The sequence below is a fragment of the Silurus aristotelis genome, assembly GCF_946808225.1.
Source record: "Silurus aristotelis genome assembly, chromosome: 17".
NCBI lineage: Eukaryota > Metazoa > Chordata > Actinopteri > Siluriformes > Siluridae > Silurus > Silurus aristotelis.
Genome location: NC_139590.1, coordinates 8,446,327 through 8,471,283, shown reverse-complemented (window position 1 = coordinate 8,471,283; position 24,957 = coordinate 8,446,327). Strand labels below are relative to the sequence as shown.

At 39.3% G+C, this 24,957-nt stretch overlaps 2 protein-coding genes across 7 annotated transcripts; both read left to right on the top strand.

The window, feature by feature from the left end:
* Window positions 1–315: 315 nt before the first annotated feature.
* ubtf (upstream binding transcription factor) lies at window positions 316–13,549 on the top strand. 4 transcript variants are annotated; one of them, XM_083567347.1, is made up of 21 exons: window positions 316–1,101; window positions 4,176–4,227; window positions 4,336–4,514; window positions 4,729–4,812; window positions 5,013–5,168; window positions 5,336–5,400; window positions 5,520–5,646; window positions 5,758–5,868; window positions 6,103–6,236; window positions 6,438–6,579; window positions 6,762–6,803; window positions 6,923–7,033; window positions 7,188–7,343; window positions 9,553–9,699; window positions 9,820–9,930; window positions 10,155–10,243; window positions 10,378–10,567; window positions 10,978–11,025; window positions 11,204–11,269; window positions 11,363–11,464; window positions 11,559–13,549. In XM_083567347.1, the coding sequence occupies exons 2-21, from the start codon at window positions 4,191–4,193 to the stop codon at window positions 11,667–11,669; spliced, it is 2,208 nt and encodes a 735-aa protein (XP_083423473.1). In that variant the 5' UTR covers window positions 316–1,101; window positions 4,176–4,190; the 3' UTR covers window positions 11,670–13,549. The 4 variants fall into 4 exon arrangements, with proteins under 4 accessions (XP_083423473.1, XP_083423474.1, XP_083423472.1 ...); XM_083567348.1 differs by having other exon boundaries at window positions 344–1,595; XM_083567346.1 differs by lacking the exon at window positions 316–1,101 and adding an exon at window positions 1,108–1,991.
* An 834-nt stretch (window positions 13,550–14,383) lies between these two features.
* On the top strand, window positions 14,384–24,843 carry atxn7l3a (ataxin 7 like 3a). Of its 3 annotated transcripts, none has more exons than XM_083567412.1 (13): window positions 14,384–14,512; window positions 15,556–15,651; window positions 15,814–15,946; window positions 16,479–16,650; window positions 17,488–17,585; window positions 17,700–17,722; window positions 17,887–17,932; window positions 18,548–18,585; window positions 18,677–18,745; window positions 18,965–19,008; window positions 19,759–19,830; window positions 20,673–20,809; window positions 23,394–24,843. In XM_083567412.1, exons 2-13 carry the CDS (start codon window positions 15,601–15,603, stop codon window positions 23,699–23,701), a joined length of 1,191 nt encoding a protein of 396 aa, XP_083423538.1. In that variant the 5' UTR covers window positions 14,384–14,512; window positions 15,556–15,600; the 3' UTR covers window positions 23,702–24,843. The 3 variants fall into 3 exon arrangements, with proteins under 3 accessions (XP_083423538.1, XP_083423537.1, XP_083423539.1); XM_083567411.1 differs by having other exon boundaries at window positions 14,500–14,710; XM_083567413.1 differs by lacking the exon at window positions 19,759–19,830 and having other exon boundaries at window positions 14,500–14,710.
* Window positions 24,844–24,957: the final 114 nt, after the last annotated feature.

The window sequence follows — 24,957 nt, the reverse complement described above, 5'->3', positions numbered from 1 at the left end:
ATGAATAAAGGGACATTTGGGACAATACTACGCAAAATTCTGCATAAAATTTATGTGTTTTTCATTTGCATGCATACCTCTGATGTCCACTGTGGAAATTGTTCAGGAGAGTTTAAAGTCATGCATTAGTCAGTGTGCACTTTGAGGGCTGTGCTCCTGCAGCAGCGCCTGTATGTTTGTGAAACTGTGGATTTAACGATGCTGAGAGCTGATTGGTGGCAAATCATTTGTTTCCACCAAACCTGGAAGTATTGATTGGTCGGCGTGCGTGACGCCCCCACACACACACACGCGCTGGAAATGGATAATATTTCACAGGCTGAGAGAAAGATGTAGCTGTCAAACAGCCTGTTACATAGAAGGAAAGACGTGTACTAGACGTTAAAGTGATAAGCAATACTGATTTTCTTCCACTTCAAAGTTTTTTGGGGCATCAACCCCATTCCATGAGGATCACACAGAAACCGATATTTCTTTATTCATTAGGTTATAATAATATTGCAGTCTAATTATATATAAAATTAAAAAAAGACGCACTGGTTGCTACCAAATTTGACATTTATATTTGCTGCGTCTCCGTTCTGGAGGCTCGATCATCAGTCACTTCGTGCAACCAGAGGAGCGGAAAAAAGGGTTTTCGAGGCTGGATGAAGGGACGAGAATGGAAAAGGAGTGGAGTAATCAGATCGAAAATGCGGAATGTCTGTGTCTCAGGGAAGGAGAAATGGTCGGAAGGAACGGAAAGGCATGGAGCGCGCCCGCTGACTAGGGGGGAGCGAGAGAGAGGGAGATTGGAAGAGAGAGAGAAAGAAAGAAAGAGAGAGCGCGCCCGCGAGAAAGAGAGAGAGATGGAGGCGGGGGAAAAAAAAGTCTCGCGGCTCTGCGGGGACTGGAGGAGCCTCCTCGTGCCCTGGACCGGCGGCGCGCGGCTGGCCAACGTTCAACCCTCCCCTCGTTCCACACAAGCAGTCTCCAACCACGCGCGCGCTGCGACAGGTCGAACTCGCCGCCGCTGCCGCCTGTTTCTTCTCCTCAACAACAAGCAAAGCGCTGGGTTATAAAACAACAACAAAAAAAATACACAACACAGATTCCCTGAAGGTAAAACTACAGCAGTTTATTTTATTATTTTTTTCACGTGTATATCAGACTAAACATTCGGGTTTTTTGTTTAAAAAGATTTTGCATTGGCGTTGTCTGGTGCAGGGGGAGGATTAGAGTACATTCCGAGGTCGCCTGAACCGAGTTTCCCGTGTCTGAGCGACGCTAAAGAGTACAAAAACCCCCCACGGGTGCTTTTCTACCTTTTTATTTGTATTACAATTAATAAAACGATCTTCGAGAGATATCCGCGCACACGCTTAAACTCGTTTCTCGGAGCCGAGTGAGGACTCCATGAGGCAGGTCTGTATGCGCGCAGAACCGGCCGCCTCCGGTTAGCCATCAGGGAGCTTCGGTTAAATACCTCACCGCACGGGCTCGTCCTCTCTCGCTCACTCGCTCGCACGCTCTCTCGCGATCGTTTGCGTGCTTCCCCTCCGGTTCCATCGACTGCCACTTTGGTGCTCCACGAGTAAAAAAAAAAAAAATATTGGGTGAGTAAAATCCTAAAGCCACGTCTTGTCGTTGTTCTTAAAAAATCGTTTCACCGCCAGCGCGGGTGATTGAGTACACCGTGAGGGGGGAAGAAGCATGGCGGCTCTAGAACAGTCGTCACGCCAAGGCGAGCTGCTCTCTCTCGCGGCTGTCCGTGTCGGTTTTTTTCCGCTTAAAATATGCGCATTTGGGTGTTTAAAGTAAACATTTCCCACTGTATCTTTATTTCGGACACCGCTCTCGATCAGACCCGGTGGTCAGATCTCGGTGAAATTTCAGTATTTTTTCTCCTTTCTTCTCGTCCTCCAAGCCATTAAAAGGACCAGCTCCCCTCCCAACCGCCGCCATACGGCGACCAACACCTCGCGTTCACCCCCGCTAGTCTCGACGTCGAGGTAAGCTTGTGCGTTTTACGGTAAGATCGCGTTAAACAAAAGGTAAAAACGTATCCGCAAACCTGATAAAAAAATATTACGCCTTTTTTGTGAATTAGGGCTCCGTTCTCCTTTTCAGTGGTTGGGGGAACCGGAGCTAGCAAGCTAGTCTAACCGCCTAGCTTAGTGTAGGTCAGGGATAGGTCGCTTAGCCATCGAATGCTAGCTTTCCGGGTGTTTGTGAAATAATTAAATTTCTGTGAATAATAGTTGTAGATTATTTAATACAAAGTCATTTTAATATGAATACGGTGTATTTTTCGCGTCCATCTTGGACCAGCTTTAGTTCACCATATGTGCGGATTCGACCATTTTAACGAAAAACATGTGAAATACGTTTGAAAAGTAATTTCTATCAATAATTTTATGCCGATTTAGTGAAGATATCAGCTCATTTTTAAATTTTTAATGTTAAGACGCGGGTTTTAGGTTTTCCTACGTGTCCATTTTAGAGCTCGATGTCGGATCAGGCGGCGCCATTACCGCTTGTGCTGCAGTAATGGCAGCGCCTCCGCCCTAGAAAACTGTCGAGTCATTTAGTGACTAAAAACCACACTTTCTGCACAAAATTCACATTATTATTATTTTTTTTAAGTGTCGACTTGTGTTTTAGAAAATGGCAGTCATTTCGAGAAATGTTGGGTTTTTTTTTTTTGTTTTTTTTTTTTTTAGTCAAACAAACAGGTCGTGTATTAGCAGCTCAGGGGGGGGAAAAACCCTCCATGGCGGAAGCGGAGCTCCGCGCGCCCCGCTAGCACTGAGGCTGACTCGAGTCTGTGCACGTTGTAGTCATGGCTCCTCACTTGCCCTCCGTTCCCGCCTCGACCGAGAGCGAAAGAAAGCGGATCCACTCCGTGATCAGCTGGTCGCCTCCAGCTGCCCGTCCTTCCTCCTTCCGTCGTAACGTTACCTCCCAGCCAGCATCCGCTCCGCTCCGAGGAGGGAAAAAAAAGGGAACGCCATTCCGCGGCGAGAAGCGACCAGTAGGCGAAAGAGTCGACGCAAAATGTCCGCGGACTCGAAGGCTTCCAAAAAACTCTTAGACCCGGGCCACACAAAATGGAAGATTTGGCCGTCTGTGTTTCGTATCGAGTGCAGAGTTATTTGAGATTTGAAGCCGTCACAGGCAATAGGCTCTGTCTCCGATGCAGCGTAAACGGTTAGGGGCGGCGTAATGAACAACTATTATGTGTTGGGCTGGGTTTTAATTCTACTCCATGGAGTAAGCACTCATTTCTTTAGGGTTTTTCTTTTAGAACCCTATCCTAGTCTTTACTGCGTCACCTACAACAAAATGTAAAGAAAAAATAGAGTATAATTATAATTAGGTAAAATTTGACAATTCCCCCCCCCCCATACACCCCCCCCCCCAAAAAAAAAAAAAAAAACCCACACACATATAATTCGTATCAGTTAAAAGACTATTTACTGTTTAAACTCTCTATCGCCAACAATTATATTAATGCTGTACTTGGAGAAATATTGTAAATGGCCTACAATTGAAAATCGTAAGGGTCGTCCTCGAGGGTCCAAGCATGCCGGGCTTTAAACTTGCAACCTTCTGGTGACTGACAAACGACAACTCTGACAATGTTACTACTGCCGATATTCTTTGTGCGAGAGCTTTTCTAATATAAAACATTTAATTAGTTTGACTCGTCTCATCTCATTCCATTTATATTATGTTTATGCAATGTGCTTTATAAATAAAATTCGATTTGGTTTGATTCAGACCCTGGTGTGGTACATTTTTGTCTAGGTGAGAACTTTAGAAACACTGGTGCAGACAAAACGCATCATCGCGGACCAGCCGTGTAGTCTCAGCCCCCGAGTTGTGTTCTCAAGCCCCCCCCCCCGAGTTGTGTTCTCAAGCCCCCCCGAGTTGTGGAAAGTGCATGTGTTCTGGATGATCATTTTGATTATGAAATTGTAAAATAAGGGGGAGGATGCGATACACAAAATGTTGATGTTTACATTCCCCTGATTAAGTTTTTTTTTTTCACCAATCCAAATTTCCAGCCAGTGAATGAAAGTGTTTTATAAATATGTTTAGTGGACAGGGTTATTATTATAATTTTTTTTACAATACCAGTATGTATTAAAAATAAATACATTTTTATTAAGGTAATTTTTGTGTCTCTGCAGAAGTGATCTTTGAGAATGAATGGAAGCATGGATTCTACCAGTAAAGAGCCAGGTAGGATATTGTTGCTATTTCATTTCTTTTTTGCTTCATTGACTGTGCAGTGATTTTACATGTCCAAATAGTAAACTTTAATGTAATTCCAAACTTCAATCTTAACAGTTGTAGTTTGGGCCCAGGATGACATGCTTAAGCTCCTGGAAGCTATGAAAGTGAATCTTCCAGAGAAAGACCTGACCAAGTATAAGACAACTGAAGCTCATCTAGACTGGGGGAAAGTTGCTTTTAACACCTACTCAGCTGAGATGTGCAGAAAGAAATGGCTTGAGGTCTCAAGAGAGGTGAGGATTATGACAAAATAGCTTCCACTGGCTACGATGGAGTTGAAAAAAAATTACAAAACTAAATCAGTAGTCGCTTCAAAGGTTTTGCTGATCAGGTTATAGTATAATATATCTTAACCAGAGATTCAACTAGATTTAAAGGTAATAATTTTTTTTCTACTGGCCCGGTAAAATTAAAGAATAATCATCTATTTTTATTTTTCTCTTTTAGATCCGTAAATTCCGAACACTAACTGAGTTAATTGTGGACGCTCAGGATTACATCAAGAATCCCTACAAAGGCAAAAAACTGAAGGTAATTTTATATTTCCTGTTTTCTTCCGAATTCAGAAAAAAAAAACAATGCTTTATTGGAATACATGTTTTTAATACATTTACTATTGTATACATTGGACACCTGATTCTTAGAAAATAGCGCTTTTTTTTTTTTTTTAAAGTTACTATTCTTTAAGTCTTGTAAAGAACTAGGAATTAATTATTTTGCCCTTTGTACAGAAACACCCAGACTTCCCTAAGAAGCCACTGACTCCATACTTCCGCTTCTTCATGGAAAAGAGAGCAAAGTATGCTAAACTTCACCCAGAGATGAGCAACCTGGACCTTACAAAGATCCTTTCCAAAAAGTACAGGGAGCTGCCTGAACGTAAAAAGGTACAAGGGCATGGTGACGTGCACTGATGTCTGACAATTGAGTGCAATTGTAACGCTAATTATTATTATTATATATTTTTTTTTTAGTAAACTGTTGTTTTCTTTTTGTTTTGGTTTTTTATACTGACTGAATTGCACGTTGAATTTTGCTGAATTTTTCTCTGCAGGAGAAATATGTGAACGATTTCCTCAAGGAGAAGGAATCGTTTGAGCTAAACATGTCAAAGTTCAAGTAAGTACAAGTAAAATAAATAATATAAAGCTTTTTATTGGCAATTTAACATGACATTTTTGGTTTCTGTACATCATTTAATGGGTTATATATATATATATATATGTATATGTGTTAAGAGAGGCACATCCAGATCTGCTGGAAAATACTAGCAAGAAAGCATCCAATGTACCAGAAAAACCTATGACTCCTCAGCAGCTGTGGTACAACCATGAGAAAAAAGCTTACCTCAAAATTCACCCTGAGGTAAATTCCGCTGACCACACAATTTTAGCATTCATGTCTAAACACAATCAGCATCCATTTACTGTATGAACCCAGAACTAAAGGGCCAATACTTGTGTTTTTAATGTCCAGGCTACCAGCAAAGATATTAAAGACAGTCTGGGGAAAAACTGGACACAGCTTCCAGATAAAAAGAGACTGAAGTGGATCCACAAATCTTTGGAGCAGCATAAGCTGTATGAGGCATGTGTACCTTGAGTATTTTCTTACTATTTGAATTCTGATCGAACAATGTTTTATGTCCTGAGTGCTTCACATGCTGTGTGAATGTTACCTACATTGTGCATTTTTGTTCTATTTTAATTCTAAAGTGTACATTGGGGGGGTTTAAAATTACATAGAACATCAATAATTAACCAAAGAGCCAAGTTTTTAACATTCTGTGTTCTAACCTGTGAAACTTTGACATTTTTATAGGGGACGATGAGAAATTTCATTCAACAGCACCCACAACTGAACCTAACCCAAGATGATATTGTCAAGACTACTTTGACCAAAGCAGAAAGACAGCTGAAGGACAAGTTTGATGGGCGACCAGGCAAACCTCCATCGTACGTATACAGAATGCCATTCAATTTGTGAACCAATGATCACTCGTCAGGCATGGGCTGCAGTTTGAGAAATTGCATGACTGCAGTATGATTGAGCGTGTTTTGATCGCTTCATTGGTTATGTGCATTTGTTGGAAGGTAGAACCGTTTTTTTTCTGTAACTTGTTTTGGGAATCATGATCTCTCGTGTTGTGTCTCTAGGAACGGCTACTCCATGTTCTGTGCTGAGCTTATGTCTGGCATGAAAGATGTTCCAAGCACTGAGCGCATGGTCATGTGCAGCCAGCGCTGGAAACTCCTGAAGCAAAACGAGAAAGATGCCTATCAAAAACGCTGTGAGCAGGTCAGAGAACAACTTGCAAAATACACAAAAGAGTAAAAAAGGACTGCACACGCAAGAACCTAAATGCAAAAAAAATGTTTTGATAACTAATGAATACCACATTGTACTAGATTATTTGAATTTAAATGGACATTCAGTACTGTAAGGTGATTTATATGTGATCTTTTCCTTATTTGTTTCAGAAAAAGAAAGAATATGAAGTTGAGATGAACAGATACCTGTGTGTAAGTGGATGTACACTTTAGCATATTAAGTATATATAGATAGATAAATATAATTTTTTTTGTGTAATTTCATAAATTTTTTATAATTTTATTAATGTGTTCAATGTTCTGTTCTGTAGAGCATTTCAGAGGAAGAGCAGCAGAGAATTTTGGCAGAGCAAAAGATGGTGGGATTTAAAAAGTTAACTGGTGGTGCCAGCCCTGGTTCCAAGAAGGGTTCTAAAGCAAAGGTCAGTGTTCTTGCAGTTTCCTTGCCAAATGTCAGGTGTCCCAATACCCATGTCTATATAATGTATCAATTGTATAGTTTTTTCATATCTAGTAACATTTTTAATCCTTTTTGTGGTTTTGTATTGATCTTGCTTTCCCCCCTTCCATATACAGAGCGGTCCTGTCAAGCCAAAGCGACCGATCTCTGCCATGTTCATTTTTGCTGAAGAAAAGAGGCAGAAGCTTCACCAAGAGAGGCCCGAATTGTCTGACAGTGAACTCACCAGACTTCTGGCCCGTATGTGGACAGACCTCTCCGACAAGAAGAAGGTAACTTCTAGCATAAACATCAGCATATTCTATATCAAAGGTGCCCCAACATATCCCCTATAAAAGGCAAATCAAACTTGAGAAAATAAATGTTGCATTATATCAAAATGAAAGTTGGCATTGTTTTCCTCATATTGGATTTTATAATATTTAAAAAATTTATTCATTAAAAATTATTCTGTAATCTGCTTAACTAGGGCAATTTTATAAATTATATATATATATATATATAATATACAGTGAGGAAAATAAGTATTTGAACACCCTGCTATTTTGCAAGTTCTCCCACTTAGAAATCATGGAGGGGTCTGAAATTGTCATCGTAGGTGCATGTCCACTGTGAGAGACATAATCTAAAAAAAAATCCAGAAATCACAATATGATTTTTTAACTATTTATTTGTATGATACAGCTGCAAATAAGTATTTGAACACCTGAGAAAGTCAATGTTAATATTTGGTACAGTAGCCTTTGTTTGCAATTACAGAGGTCAAATGTTTCCTGTAGTTTTTCACCAGGTTTGCACACAATGCATGAGGGATTTTGGCCCACTCCTCCACACAGATCTTCTGTAGATCAGTCAGGTTTCTGGCCTGTCGCTGAGAAACACGGAGTTTGAGTTCCCTTCAAAGATTCTCTATTGGGTTTATGTCTGGAGACTGGCTAGGCCACACCAGAACCTTGATATGCTTCTTACAGAGCCACTCCTTGGTTATTCTGGCTGTGTGCTTTGGGTTATTGTCATGTTGGAAGACCCAGCCTCGACCCATCTTCAATGCTCTAACTGAGGGAAGGAGGTTGTTCCCCAAAATCTGGCAATACATGGCCCCATTCATCCTCTCCTTAATACAGTGCAGTCGCCCTGTCCCCTGTGCAAAAAAACACCCCCAAAGCATGATGCTTCCACCCCCATGCTTCACAGTAGGGATGGTGTTCTTGGGATGGTACTCATCATTCTTCTTCCTCCAAACACGTTTAGTGGAATTATGACCCAAAAGTTCTATTTTGGTCTCATCTGACCACATGACTTTCTCCCATGACTCCTCTGGATCATCCAAATGGTCATTGGCAAACTTAAGACATGCCTGGACATGTGCTGGTTTAAGCAGGGGAACCTTCCGTGCCATGCATGATTTCAAACCATGACGTCTTAGTGTATTACCAACAGTAACCTTGGAAACGGTGGTCCCAGCTCTTTTCAGGTCATTGACCAGCTCCTCCCGTGTAGTTCTGGGCTGATTTCTCACCTTCCTTAGGATCATTGAGACCCCACGAGGTGAGATCTTGCATGGAGCCCCAGTCCGAGGGAGATTGACAGTCATGTTTAGCTTCTTCCATTTTCTAATGATTGCTCCAACAGTGGACCTTTTTTCACCAAGCTGCTTGGCAATTTCCCCGTAGCCCTTTCCAGCCTTGTGGAGGTGTACAATTTTGTCTCTAGTGTCTTTGGACAGCTCTTTGGTCTTGGCCATGTTAGTAGTTGGATTCTTACTGATTGTATGGGGTGGACAGGTGTCTTTATGCAGCTAACGACCTCAAACAGGTGCATCTAATTTAGGATAATAAATGTAGTGGAGGTGGACATTTTAAAGGCAGACTAACAGGTCTTTGAGGATCAGAATTCTAGCTGATAGACAGGTGTTCAAATACTTATTTGCAGCTGTATCATACAAATAAATAGTTTAAAAATCATACATTGTAATTTCTGGAATTTTTTTTTTTTTTTTAGATTATGTCTCTCACAGTGGACATGCACCTACTATGACAATTTCAGACCCCTCCATGATTTCTAAGTGGGAGAACTTGCAAAATAGCAGGGTGTTCAAATACTTATTTTCCTCACTGTATGTATATATGTATATGTGTATGTGTGTGTGTGTGTGTGTGTGTGTGTGTGTGTGTGTGTGTATATATAATTTTAGTTCTAGTAAATTGTGAAATGAAACATTCCGTTTTTCAAAAGGTTTAAGTGGTATTTCCTCCCTTTTTTCCTTTTCTCATTATTTAGGCATTGCTGTTTAAAATTTTTTTAATAAAAAAAAAAAAAGGTTTTCTCCAAAAAAACAAAACAAAAACAAAACAAAAACAAGCTTGTACAAAATTTGTGTGCTTAGTTGCCAACCTTTAAAACAAGTACAGTAAAGATATATGAAACACAACAGCACAAGTGTTCACCCATGGCCATTGAAAACTCCACACCACCTTACAGGAAAAATATAAGAATTTGGAAGCAGTGCTGAAGGCAGAATCAGAGAAACGAGGAAAAGAGGAGCAAAGCAAGCTGCCGGACCCACCCAAGACTGCGCAGGAAATTTGGCAGCACAGTGTTATCGGGGATTACTTGGCCCGGTTTAAGGTAGGAGAAATGTATATCTTATTTTGCCTTTTTGTGTTTTAGAATATTTCGCCAAATTTTTTTTTAATAATCTTTTTTTTATTTTTTTTATGTTCCGCCAATTGGTTTTGTGTGTTCTAGAATGATCGGCCAAAGGCACAAAAACTCATGGAGTCCACATGGAACACCATGGAGAAGAAGGAGAAAATCATGTGGATCAAAAAGGCTGCAGAGGACCAGAAGAGATATGAGGTGAACAAAACTCAGTTCAAGTTTTTAATTTGACAAAATGTTTTTGTCCAATATACATATAATAAAATGCTAATAACGTCAACAACTTTAACAGCCATCCTTCGTGAAATAAGGTCTCTAAGTCAAACATTTTGAGAGAGGAAATCTTTCGGACAGTTGTTTTGACACGTTAGCTACTTTTCTTTATTTAAAATCTGAAAATAACAATGTAATTTTTCCAACAGAGAGAGGTGAGTGAGATGCGCTCTCCTGCTGTGGTGATCGCCTCAGTGAAAAAGATGAAATTTGAAGGGGAGCCAAAAAAGCCGCCATCGTAAGTGATTTTTGTTGCGGTTTTCTGTGCATTTGTTAAACCACAAATACAGCACTATCTGTTTTCAAGCTGAATATCAGTCCAATGACCACACTTACTCCCACTTACATTGTCTTTGATTTTTGCTATTTCAGAAATGGCTATCAGAAATTTTCTCAGGAAATGTTGTCTAGTGGGGAGCTGAACCACCTGCCCATGAAAGAGCGCATGACTGAAATTGGTAGTCGCTGGCAAAGTCTTCCTCAAAAGGAGAAGGACCGCTACAAGAAAATTGCAGAGGAAAAACAAAAGCAATACAAATTGCAGCTTGAACAGTGGCTTGCGGTACTTTACTACTTTCATTAACAGTGTTTTTCATTTCAAAAGCGAGGTTGGGGCTAGTAAATGATTAAATGCTGAATAACATTTGCTTAAGGTTCCAGCAGCTGTAAAGAATCTTTGTAAACTCTGCTTATCTGTCAGTCCTGTTGCCTGTTAGATTAGAAAGCCCACCTTGCAGGGGGCTTTCAGGTACCAATTCAGGTGCTTAGACAGCAGGTGATTTCGACTGGTGGCTTTGAAGGGACATTGACATGGGAATGCATTTGTTTAAATATTTATTGTCAAATCTACCCACCTTAAATATTATGTGCTAAGATGTGGAACAGGAATGATATCTTAAAGGGGATGGCTTAGAACAAACTTATTAGGATAGTGAAAGGAATTTGTACTGAAAGAAATTATTTCGTTTACAGAGCTTATCATCTCAAGACAAAGCTGCATATAAAGAATTCATTTCTTTGGTAAGTGATCAGATCTGTTTTTTCTTTTTATTATATATATATATATATATATATATATATATATATATATATATATATATATATATATATATATATATATATATATATATATATATATAAAACATTACATATAAAACATTACATTTTTTATTTACATTTATTTATTTATTTTTTTCAGAAAAGGAGAGGCACAAGTAAACCAGGTGGTACCAGTGCTAAGCAAAAGGCCAAACCCAAGACCTCAGTAAGTGTCTCCACTTGACATTCTTATTTATAGTGTTCTCTGTAGGATGATGCACCAATTATATTATGTTTACTATGTTTATCTTTTGCATAGGATGAAGAAGAAGATGACGAAGAGGAGGAGGAAAAGGAGTCTGAGGAGGGATCATCCAGTGCAGAGGAGAGCGAAGACGGGGATGACGACGAAGATGATGATGTAAGAATTATGCAGAATCAGTATTGTGAAATGTTATACGTAGGAAAGTTTTGTTAGTAGATATAATGAGGAAAAATGTGCTTTAATTTTCCAGAATGAGGATGAGGATGAAGAGGACGAAGAGGCAGAGGATAAGGAGAATAAATCCGAGAGCAGCAGCAGTGGGTCCAGCTCGGAGGATTCCTCCGACTCTGACTCTGAGTGAGATGGGTGCTGGAGCAGAGTGAGCCCACAGACTGCCACAGACCCTGTGAACTGAGCCATGAGGCAGAGCCTTGGGCCTGCAGTGCACTTCTCCAGCAACCAGGGGGAGAAGTGCTTTCCACTGCACCACCACCTTCATTCTCGCACACCCTTCCTTCGCTATCTTCTTTTAACCCCTTCAATCCTGCTTGGCTGAGCTTGCCTGAGTTTATTGAGGACTGAGAAGATCCTAAATTCCCTATGGGGTAACCCACATCTGTAACTTTAGAAGAAGTTAAAGGATCCCATGAGTGATTTAATGTTTTAAGACCTCTGGGGATTTAAAACATTTAGCACTGTTTTGAAGGATTGTTCGAATGAATGGTTTAGGTTCTTTTCCAGTCTTTTTCGGGGAATGAATGACCCATGAGCCAAAGAATCTTGGTAGCTCAGTGGGTTTCTTTGAGGAGGTGAAGCGAACCAAATAATTCTCGTCTCCTCCTCTTACATCATAATTTACATCAGTTTTCTTTGCTTTTCACCTCATTCTGTTCTAGTAGTGTAAATTTGCCCTTCGGTTCATGGTGTGGTAACTTCAGGAACATTTAAGGTTTTTGTTTGTTTGTTTTTCGATGTCAATTCATGTGGATTATGTGTAAATAAGCCTCCATCTCCTGTGCTTGTTAGGTGTTGGAGCTTAGAGCCACTCCATTCATGTTTTTCTTTTTTCCCTCCTTTGTATAAATTGCATATTTCTCAGTTTGTTTGGGATTTTAACAATTCTCAAATGATTGCTTTAAACACAGACGTTTTTTTTCCCTTTATAATAAAAATAGCAAAAACAAAAGTTATACTTTGCCCAGATGTGGTACAGTTTTGAGAGGAATCTTCTCCCCAAAGCCTTGTGTTTAACAGAATTAGGATTATAATTGCTATTGGTTGTTCAGTTTAATTTCTTTTATTTAATGTTGCTTTGCAGAACATTTCCTTTAAAATGGTTTGTTTTAAATATCGTTTTTTTTTTTAAACGTCTAGCACATATGCATTTTTCCTTGCACTTATCCCGAACAGCCTCCTCAGAAGACTGTCCTCTCAGTTCCTGTTGTCTCGTTCCCTTTAACCCCTTTGTATTTTTATAGTCACTGATGCATTCTGATACGCACCAGCTCAAGGAATGTAAACAAATGTTTTATTTAACAGACGAGAGATCCTTCATGTTCTGTGTATTATATGAACAGTTTGGGGTAGCTGTTACTTTCCTCTCTCATTTGTTCCCTGTGTGTTGGGTAAAAAAAAATCTTTGCATAAACATTTTAAGAGTTTGCTAGTTTTTGAGCTACGTGTGCACACCACTCAGATCACTGGTGTTCCCTCACTGTGTTTTATGCCCCAACACAGTGTTCAAAGACCCAGAAAAGTTCCGTCGGTTCCTTTTTTTTTTTTTTTAATGAGCAAAGACATGTAGTGTGTGTCATATCTATCTCGCTGAATGAACTGCTTATTTATAAGATACTAGAATATACTAGAAGTGTTGATCAGTGCAGATGGATCTGGTTCACTGCTGTTGTAAGGTAATTGTAAATATAACTTTTTTTTTTTTTCCTTTTTCTTTTTTATTTGTATTGAGTGAACATGGTTTAATTTGTATTTTTCATTTGGCCAAGCTTCCTTAAGAGGTGTTTGCTGCAGCCACTGGTCTGGATTAGTTTGTCATTTGCGCTGAGGAGGGAAATTTTTAAATTTGTTTTAGTTTTTATACCCCTCACCTATTTGTTTATTTGTAGAAATGGCAAAAAAAAAAGTTTGTACTGCTAATTTGGAACATTTGGATGTTTTCTATAGTCAGAGGTGTTATATTCCTGGAAATATACCATTTGAACAAATAAACCTGTCTTTAGCAACTGTCTGTCTTTTTGTCTTTTTCTTGGGCTTTTAAAATAAGACTAATCTGAGATGTTTTTCCTCCCTTTGATGGATGCAGGAATCCTTTTAATGGAAATGTTGGTGAAGGGAACAGAGATTATGGGGAGGTGATAAGTAGGTATGGCCTCAAGTAGAGAAATTTGGAAGGGCAGATTGTGGTTGATTTTGCAAAAAGAATGGAAATGGCAGTGTTGAATACTTATTTTAAGAAGAATGAGAAGCATAAAGTGACATAAATATAGAAAGATGCACACAGGTGGACTATAGTCTATACATGAGATGCAACCTGAAAGAGATTAGAGAGCGTACAGTGTTTGCAGGGGACAGTGTAGCTAGACAGCATCACATGGTGGCCTGTAGGATTGTTTTGGAGAAGAAGAAGAAAGTGAAGACTGAAACAAAAACAAGATGGTGAAAACTGAAGGGGAACGACCGTTGCGTGAAATTCAGTAAAGGGGTCAGGGGTCAGGGACTCGGTGGTGAAGAGGTGCTGGATGATTGGGCAACTACTGCAGAAGTGATGAGAGAAAAAGCTAGAAAGGTACCTGGTGGGACATCTTAAAAGAAAAAGGAAGACAAATAGTCTTGATGAAATGAGAAAGTATTAGAAGGAAGGTAAGAGTATAAGGGGATGTGGCAGCAGGTAAAGAGGGATGTGGCAGAAGACACAGAAAAGGCATATAAGGAGCTGTATAAGAAGTTGGACATTCAGGAAGGACAAAATGATTTGTAACAGTTGACCAGGCAGAGGGACCGAGCTGGTAAGGATGTGCTATGTTGTGAGGTGAAGACATGCAGGTGGGTGGTTTGTAAGAGGCAGATGTAGAGGACAGAGTGATATGGAGACGGATTATCCGTTGTGGCGACCCCTAACGGGAGAAGGCGGAAGAAGAAGAAGAAAAATAAACACAGGAATCCCGATGATCGCTGTGCTGATGATCGGTAGGTGATTAGCGATGCCTTGCGCCTGTCAAAATGGCTGCGTTTTATTATTCTTCCATATTGATATATTCAGCGGCGTTTTCATCCATATACTAGATAATTAAATCTAAAAACATTCAGTAAAAAAATCACTATATTTAACTGTAGTAGGGTGAAGTGTAGAAACTTGCTAGAAGGACTGAAACGCTGGACTTGTTGGTAGGTTTCATATGTTATTGTGTTACACGCAGATGGCGTTTGGTTCCTTAGTTGCACACACGGAAATACATATTATTTAGTGTATTAGTTATTAATATAACACTGCTGACATTCTTTATTTATCTCATAAATGCGCAGTTTGAGATACTGCCTGTATCCTGAATGTGCCAAATGAGCTAACAGCTAATAGCAGTTCCTGTTTCAATTCACCTGTGTATTCGATAGAAATCGAATCGGTTTGTTTAAGACTCAATATACATTTTTTAAACTATTTATAAACGAGTTGTCTTCTTGTAAATAATCCTGTTTATTAAATGTCAAAATTGTTATCCGGTGAACTGCCCGCAGATTCTGCTATGTTGCCTGTGGATGTATTTCCCATGCTGTCTGATAATAATAAAGATAAAATAAATAAATAAAGGTTCCAGGTTTCCTCTGTAAACGAGGTTAATTAAAAATATATATCAACTATTTGTAATTGAATATTTTTCATTGTTTAATATTTAGCGAATCAGCGAATCGTGACCAGCCATTAGAACAGGCCACTTGGGCACCTGGTACTAATGTATTATCCAGATTTCTTTGTTATTTTCAACAAATTTGCACAAAAAAAAAAGAATGTTTCCCAGTTGTCCATTAAAATCAGTGATCGTCTATAACATAGTCTACGATGTTTCACTTAGTAGGAGATATTCAGGTTTTTGTTTAGTTTTTTTCTCTGGACTTAAACACAGAAAAAAAAATATGAGTGTATCAGTTAAATCTGTTTATGTTGTTTTCTGGAATCTAGAACAACTAAAAAGAGAGAGTAAAATATATATTCTTCTTTCCTGTTTTTTTTGCAGCATAACCCATTAATTATGCCAGACGCCCTACAATAGCTTTTGCAAATGAAAATGGATGATATGTCACTGTCAGGCCTGGATAACACCAAGCTAGAGGTAAATGTCATTATTGTACGTGTATATATATATATATATATATATATATATATATATATATATATATATATATATATATATATATACACACACACACACAATTTGATGTTATAAACAAACTTGATAAGTGATCGCCACTTGTTTTGTTTTTGTTTTTTTAAGGCCACGGCTCATGACATCTACTCAGACTTGGTGGAAGATGCGTGTTTGGGGCTTTGCTTCGAAGTGCACCGAGCTGTCAAGCAAGGCTACTTTTTCCTCGATGAGACGGATCAAGAAAGCATGAAGGATTTTGGTGAGTAGAAAAGTAGCCATCCTACGCATTCGAGGTGGTCCAACATTTCTGTGTGCAGCGGTTCCCAGACTGTTTGCAGCCAGGCATTCCTTTAACTTAAAACACTTTTTATATTTAAGTTTTTGTTTATGTAACAATAAAAATTCGACAGGCTATTCAAATAATTAATGTCAAATATCTTGGAAAGGGTATACAGTTATATCCAGGCCTTGAGGGCACCTTCTATCTGGGGAACTTGGCAAATAGTTTCACAAATGAATCCATCGCTTTCCAGCCATTAATTGTCCACAACTGCATAAAAAATATCATTTGGAATGTGTAGGAAAACGTGGAATTTGAATATGTAAATATTATGTGATAGGTTTAGCATTTGGAGAGACTTTTCTAAAAGCCACGAGTCAAAAGCAGAGATTATTAGTTCCCGAATGCTCGGAAAAGGATTCACTTCTTCACGTTTTGTCAATGCATTTGGGTTTAATGACGAGTCTTTATGTGAAGACGGATTTCTCTTTTCTGTATTTCTGCCCTGTAGAAATCGTAGACCAGCCAGGGTTGGATATATTTGGACAAGTGTACAACCAGTGGAAGAACAAGGAGTGTGTGTGTCCAAACTGCAACAGGAGCATAGCAGCCTCACGATTCGCCCCTCACCTGGAGAAGTGTTTGGGAATGGGGCGCAATAGCAGCCGCATTGCCAGCCGCAGGTCAGCTCATTGTTTACACCTGCTTTCCTTTCAAGTCAAAATGTAGAGTTTGGCTTACAGTCAATATCAAGAACACGTTTTGCAGCAGACGCAAGCGTGAAATGTTTTTACGTCAACATTGAAATTGCAACCATAATTTCAGAGATGTTGCGTGGCTCAGCGATACCGTCATGATTAAGTATACCATTTCAAATCAATATTATACTATTAAACAATTAAAAATGCCACATTTTCCCCCGGTTAAGCTACATTTGCTGTCTTATGGTTGTTGTTTTTAGTTGTGAAATTATGCATCTTCAAATATCTGCCATAAAATTCAAGTCACTTCTTCAGTAGTGTCTTGCAGACTCAATGTGAGGTGGATATTATGACACAAGAATATAGAAAAGTAATAATAAAAAATTTTTTCACTCCCTTAATAAATGATGTAATGTTATAAAAGCAGACATGTTTGAGAACCAAATCACTTATTCTATTAATCTGTTCCTTTCATATTATTGCTCTGCCTTTGCCTCTTTAATTATAAAGTCAGGATTTCAGCAGATATGTAAACATTTTAATTGCAATTTATTACATGATATGTCCTGCCTTTAACTAATCTTTAGTATTGCTACTGTCGCCTGGTGCAGAATCCAGAAAGCAACTATCAGACATAAAAAAAAAAAAAAAAAAAATCAGTTTCCTATTTTTCAATAAATGAATAAGCATTAGTAAAAGCAGCTGATCACAGTGCACCTCCATACTCTTGCTTAGATGTAAAATTCAACCTAGTTTGTCTTTAAAGCACAAATGATTCCACTTTTGAAAGTGTCTGTACTGTACTCTGTGTGCGTTCAGGATAGCCAGCAGCAACAACACAAGCAAGTCAGAAAGTGACCAAGAGGACAACGATGACGTCAATGACAACGACTGGTCATACGGATCGGAAAAGAAACGTGAGCTGTTTCATTCTGTCCAATATTTCGACCGTGTCTTCATTGTAAACCCAACCTAGTACAAAGACTTGTGCAGGTTTTAATGCAGGTGTTTGTTTTTATTGTTCGTTGCAGCCAAGAAGAGAAAGTCAGAAAAGGTATTAAAAAAAATTCACCTGAATGTTATAGATTAGGACATTTTTGGTGAGTTTCATCATCGGTAGCTGTGTAAACGCAGTGGGAAATTTGTTTTACTACACACAAATTACTATCGTTTCAAACCCAGACGATAAACTTTTCTATCTTGCGTCTGACTCCACAGAATCCAAATTCCCCCCGAAGGTCCAAGTCTCTGAAACACAAAAATGGTGAGTTGAAATTTTTCATGATATTAACCATATAATATACCACAGTCCTGATTTTGATTGTTCAGAAGGTGTTCAAGTTTCTTTAACAGCAGCTCCGACTGTATTACCACCTGTAATCACGGGTTTATGCTCGTTGCAGTACATTGCCGTTTTTTCAGTAACAGCTCATTCGCAATGAATTGTATGGTGGACATTTAATAATGATGGCTATAATAAAAATGCTATTCATTCAGAATATAACAAATAGCCATTTTCTTTAAGGAAATGCCTATTTAACACAAATATCCATTGTCAGCACTTTGTAATTCTTAGATTACAAATTTTTCTGCCATTTGGAAAGTCTTCAGGAGCTTATGTTTCTGTCAAATGTACTTTTTTTGTTTATAGCTGATATAAAATAAGTGATGACAGGAGACACATTTTACAGTGTGTCATTCTTTAATAAATTGCTGTATTTCCAACTGCATCACTGATTATTTTCTTAAAACTGCACACCATGTGTTATTTCCTTAGAAGGGTAACCTTGTGTGGCTTATAAGACTATGGAATGGCAAATGGTGTGATTTATTTATTTATTTTTTCCTGAAAATAACTTCAGTATCATTTTCTGCACAGGCGAGCTCAGTGGTAACATAAATCCCGACCTTTACAAGGTACTCGATGACTCTTCTGATGCTGTTCTTACCTATTTTTTATCAGTTTGCTGTGAATTTGCTCTAATCTTTTCTGTCCTCTTCTCTATAGTACAACTTCATTTCCGGGATCAGCTATGAGACCCTAGGACCAGAAGAGCTCAGATTTCTCCTGACTACAGTAATCTTTTTTTTTTTTCCCTGCTTGTTTTGTCCCTAATTGTTTTTCAACAAAACATTGTGCACAATCAGCTTGTTTATCCTCCTAACAGGTTGAATATGAAATGTTATGTGATTAGTGACTGTGTCATTGCTGTTTTGGAATTTGCCACGAGACATGCCACACAAAGCATGTTTTGAGATTTCCGAGTTGAATAACAGGAGGCTTTTGTCTCCTCAGCAATGTGGGGTCGTATCCGAGCACACTAAGAAGATGTGCACACGGTAAGCGAGTTGGCCCTCACACACCTCTCAGAATAACTGTGCACAGAGACCCTATGCCTACAAACACCACCAAAAAAAAAAAATTATGTTTATAATACTGTTAATGACCTTAAAAAAAATAAAAACAGTTACAAAAACTAAACATGTAAATATATGAACATGAGTTTTTTTTATTTCATATATTCAGGAGCGAAAGATTAGGACCAGAGATACAAAGGAGTTCAGTGTAGATTGTGTGTACGTGTGTTCGTGTACGTGTACTAAGACATAAGGCTGTATGTGATTTTGCATGTATCGTGCAAAGGCATGATCTTTTTCATTTGTGTAAATGGAAATGATCATGTCCATGTTGGGACTGATCTTATGGAACACAAGTGGCAACTCAATACGACTCTGAATTCATTTATTTTTTTATATGAATGTTGCTGAAACTCAGCCGTTAATAGAATCTATTATTAATTTGGCTGATCACTTTGTTTTGTAACATTCGACCAAACTCTTGCATTTCCATTAACGATTGGACGATTGTTTTATCTTCAAATTGGACAGGTCAAGGTTGCTATGAACAAGCACTGCCTGTGATTCCCCTTGTGGGACTCCTTAGACATCTGCCAGCACCCAAGTCTGGTCCTAACCGCTAATATCTAACCTGATATCTCCCTATCATGTCTTGCTGGTTGCTGGCAATGTCTGTGTCCCCAGGCAGTGTGTGTCTGATGCATTGCGTAATGCCACGTTGTGTCCTGGCAGGTCCCAGCGCTGTCCCCAGCACACGGACGAGCAGAGGAGGGCAGTCAGAGTTTTCCTCCTGGGGCCGTCCGCGTGAGTTTGACCCTCCCTCCCTGACTTACTGGACTTTAAGCTGAAAAAGTCCCAATTACAATTTGGAAGCATGTCTCTTCCTCTTGTTATTTTTATCTGCATTGAAGGATAAATATGTTTAGGTCGGTCAGGTGGTGCTTTGATTAAGCCTAAACTATTTCAAATTACCTCAAGTGGAAGAGCAAGTGGAAGTGATGGCCTAGTTTCTGAATTGAGAAAAGTCCTCAAGTCACCTTTACATCCCCTCTGCCTTTTCTCCTTTTTTCCCCCCATTTTTGCTTCTCCCCAGGATCTCCTTGGTGAGATACATTATGTTGAGGTCTTGCATGAATCGTGCAAAGTTACATCCAGTTTTCCAAAAGTATATAATTTGAATATTGGGGGTTGACACGAAGAGCTCACGTGTAAATAATTTATATAATTTTTTTTTTTAATTAACAACATATTTGTTTATGCAGTAATATTTCAACAATATATTAGATGCCATGCAATTACGCACTACGTTTAAAAATAATAATAATAAAAAAGAAATAAAGACCACTGGGATTGCCCCAACAGTTTTCTTTCTCTTATACCGCAGCAATGAATGTTGTAACCAAATTGTTTATTTAAAATTAGAAATATCTTTCTGCTTTTTAAAATTTCCTGTTATAGCATATATAAATAGTCATTTCTTTTCTAGCCTCTAGTTTCTCTTTTAATAATAACAACATCTTTTTTGGAGCTTATCATTGTAGCAAGGAAAAAGCTCAAACTCTTTCCCTGATAAAAAAACCTTACTGACTGTTACATAGTGCTGACACCGGAGACTCCTTCCTTGACTCCTCGTTGTTGTTTGGCAGGTCGACACTGCCCGACCCGGAGTCAGTGCTGGAAAATGACTCATATGACACCCCTGATGGACAGCTCATTATGTCCCGCCTCCAGTGGGATGGCTCTTCTGACATCTCACCTTCAGACTCCGCCTCCTCCAAAACCAGTGAGTAATTCATATAACATTGCAAAATAAAATGAACATAAGGTTCTAACATGCAGGTGGATGCAAGGAATAATGTCTACACACACACACACACACACACACACACACACACAAAATGTCAGGTGTTCGTATTACCTGCCTCTGAACCCTAATTGTTTAGTTGAGTATGGAGTACTTTACATAGGTTGTACTATACCATTTTGTAGTGAACAGAATTAAATGTTATAAAGCAGCGGTTCCCAACCTTTTTTTTGCCGTGTCGGACGTCCCCACTGTGGGACGAATAAAGGTATATCTTATCTGGTATTTTCTACATATAATAATAAACGTGAACCCACTGTGTTGTTTTTGGTTCATTTTGGTAGCTTGGGGGTTTAAATTTAGAGGTAATGTATTGTGTGTTACGGAGCCGGAGCAGCCCATTTAAGAAGGTAGGGGATGTATGTAAGACATGTGACTGAGGCATTTCGACACGCACCAAGAGTGAGTCATAGACAGATGTGGTGGAGAAAATCCGGTGATATTCCAAAATAAACCATCGTTCAGAATCAGATAATAAATAAAACGGAAATCATGTGTTATGTATTCTTTCTGTACGGACCGGTGCCAGTCCGCGGCCCAGGGGTTGGGGACCACTTATAAAGGATACACAAACGCTTGGAAACACACACACACACACACATACACACACACAAACACACACAAATATATACAGTGCACTCAAAGTATTCAGACCCCCTTTACTATTTTCAATGTATGTTTTATCTATCAAACGGATATTTTTCTCATTAATCTACACCCAGTACCCCATAATGACAAAGTAAATATAGAATTTTAGAAGGTTTTTTTTTGTTTTATATGAAACAACCTAAATTATCACATGTACATAAGTATTCAGACCCTTCGCCACAACACTTAAAAACAAAAACAAAACAAAAAAGCTCAAGTGCCTCCCAATTCTTTTGATTGTTGCTAAGATGTTTATACACCTTGACTGAAGCCCATCTGTGAAAAATGTCATTGGTTAGGTATGATATGGAAAGACAGCCACTACATTATAAAAGGCCTCACAGCTGATGGTGCATATCGGAGCAAAAACGAAGCCGTGACGTCAAAGGAACCGCCTGCAGAGCTCAGAGACAATATTGCGAGCTACAAAAAATTTGCTGCTGAACTGAAGATCCCCAAGACTGGAGTGGCCTTCATAATTCTCAAGTAGAAGAAATGTAGCACAACCAGAACTTTTCTAAGCGCTGGTCAGCCGGCCAAACTGAGCAATCGGGGTTAAGACATTAGTATGATGGGTGACCAAGAACCTGATAGTCACTCTGAGCTTAGGAGATCCTGTGTGGAGATGGGACAAAGTTCCAGAAGGACAATCCTCACTGCAGTCCTCTACCGATCTGGGATTTATAGCAGAGTGGCTCAACAAGATCCTCTGGCTTGATGAAACAAAGGATTGAACTGCTTGACCTGAATTCAATTCTGAAGGAATCCAGGCACTGCTGATCACCTGCCAAACACCACCTCTACAGTAAAACATGATGGTGGCAGCATCATGCTGTGGGGTGTTTTCTACAGCAGGGTCTGGGCAAATTTTCAGGATTGAGGAAAAGCTGAATGGAGCAAAGTACAGAGATATCCTCAATAAAAACATGTTCCACGGTGCTCAGGACCTCAGACTGGGCCAAAGGTTCATCTTATATGTCAATGACCCTAAGCACACAGCCAAGACAACACAGAAGTGGTTTAGGGACAAATCTGAGAATGTCATAGAGTGGCCCAGCCAGAGTCCAAAACCCTCTTGATCATGTCTGATGAGACATAAAAATGACTGTCCACTGATGGTCCCCATCCAACTTTACTAAACTTGAGGGGATTTTCCATTGAAGGGCAGAAAATCCCCCAATCTTGTTGGGTCATACCCAAAAAGAAGTGTGTTATTGCTGCCAAGTGCTTCAACTAAATACTGAGTAAAGGATCTGAATACTCAATGGTGCGCCCACAAAATATTCACACTTTGGACACAGTTTTGACATGTTCACTTTAGAGTGCACTCCCTTTTGTTGCCACTAATTGACAGTAATGCTGTATTTTGTTATTTTTAGAACACAGTAAATCTATATGGCTAGGTTCCCTGGTGGTCTAGTGGTTAGGATGTGGCGCTCTCACCGCTGCGGACCCGGGCCGCAGCGCTCTCACCGCTGCGGCCCGGGTTCGATCCCCGGTTAGGGAACCAATGGCTGCCATTAGGGTTGCACAAGCCTTATAGTGCCGGTCCCAAGCCCGGATAAATGGGGAGGGTTGCGTTAGGAAGGGCATCCAGCGTAAAAACGTGCCAAATCAAACATGCGGATGGTCCCCTGTGGCGACCCCTAATGGGAGAAGCCGAAAGTAAATCGATACTGCTATTCAAGCTGCACATTGACTAAAATATATCCTGTCTCATATCTATAGTATAGTCCATTGATAAGATCTACTAAAATGGTTACTGAAATGTGAGGGGTGTACACACTTTTGTGAGATACTGTATCACCAATCATCTAATACATCTTCACTTTGTTCTCTGTTCCCTTTCTTTCAGGTACCAATAACTCAGACTCTAAGAGACCTAAGAAGAAAAAGAAACAGAGTTCTCTACTAATGAGTAGTGCTGGAGTGTGTGAGAGGGAAAAAGGAGGGGAGCGAGGAGAACGAGAAAGAGGAGGAGGAGGAGGAGGAGGAGGTGGTGGTGGAGGAGGGAGCAGCAACAGTAGTGTAAGCGGCCTGGGTGGTGCAGGCACTAGCAGCAGCAGCAGCAACTCCCAGAGTGCCCTTGCTCTGTCAAATCGTAAGAAGAGACCCAGACCTCCACCTCCACCGGCCCCTAATATTTATGATGACCTGAACTAAAATAACACCACACAAACTGCATCATGATCGTTACACTGAATTCTGTTTATTTTATCCTTTGCTATTTCAAAGCGCAGTGTGTGTGTTTGTGTGTGTGTGCATTCAGAAAGTATTCAAATCCCCCTTCACCTTTTTTCAATTTTATGTTGAGGTCTTATACTACAATCGTTCAAACTGATTTTTACCCCCCCTTATTAATCTACACTCCATACTCCATAATGACAAAGTGAAAACAGAATTCTAGATAATACATTTAAAAAAAAAAAAAAAGGTCAAATGTACAGGGACACGTGAAAAACACGCTTAACGTGACGATGCGAAAAAACTGTTTTGAAAAGACCAAACTCGGTAAACACATTAATAATAAAGCATACTATGAACATAGGAGCACAAGTCCAGAATACAAATGTAATGCGTTTGTGCTCCCATAGACCATTAGGTAAAAAGCTTAGCGTCACACAATGCGAAAAGACGATGTTTTTAAAAGACCAAACTCAGTACAGACATGTAAAAGACAAGCACAAAATTCAGAATAAGAATGCTTAACACGTATGTGTTAGTAAAAAGAAAAAATCAACCTTGTCTGTACATAGTATGCTTTATTATTGTGTTCACGGAGGTTTTTATTTTTTGTGGTGTATTCGCAAAAACGTGCCCATGTGCATAAGTATTTAGACTCTTTAATCAGCACTTATCTGAAGCACCTTTGGCGGCAATTACAGCCTTGAGTCTTTTTTTGGTATGACTCAACAAGCTTTGCACACCTGGATGGGGCCCGGCAGTGGACAGGCCACTTTGGAGTCTCTCCAGAGATGTTTTAACAGGATTCAAAATTTAGGACTCTGGCCCACGCTAATTTTCTTTTATATTTTAATAAATTGTGGATTCCGATTTCTGTGGTAAAAATTGCACTATTTCTTGTCTGTACATAGAAAGTTGTGCAGTGTGTATGGATATGTTGTACATTTTCAATGCTGGCGTTGGTTCTCTCACTCCGTGCTGAACGTCCTGTGGTATTGTGAATAAAACCTGGTGTGTCTCAGGACCACATCCCACCTGGAGCATGTCTTTGTTTTACGTTAGTTTTCCAATAATGCTTTGTGTCAATAAAAAAAAGATTTCTTTAATGTAACTATGAACAAGTTTAAACTATGTGAACTATCTCTTCCCCCCCTGAAAAAAAAGATTCCATGAATATTTACGATATGCAAATGAGAAACACGAGATGCCACATCCTAGTAAAAATAATGTGCAGA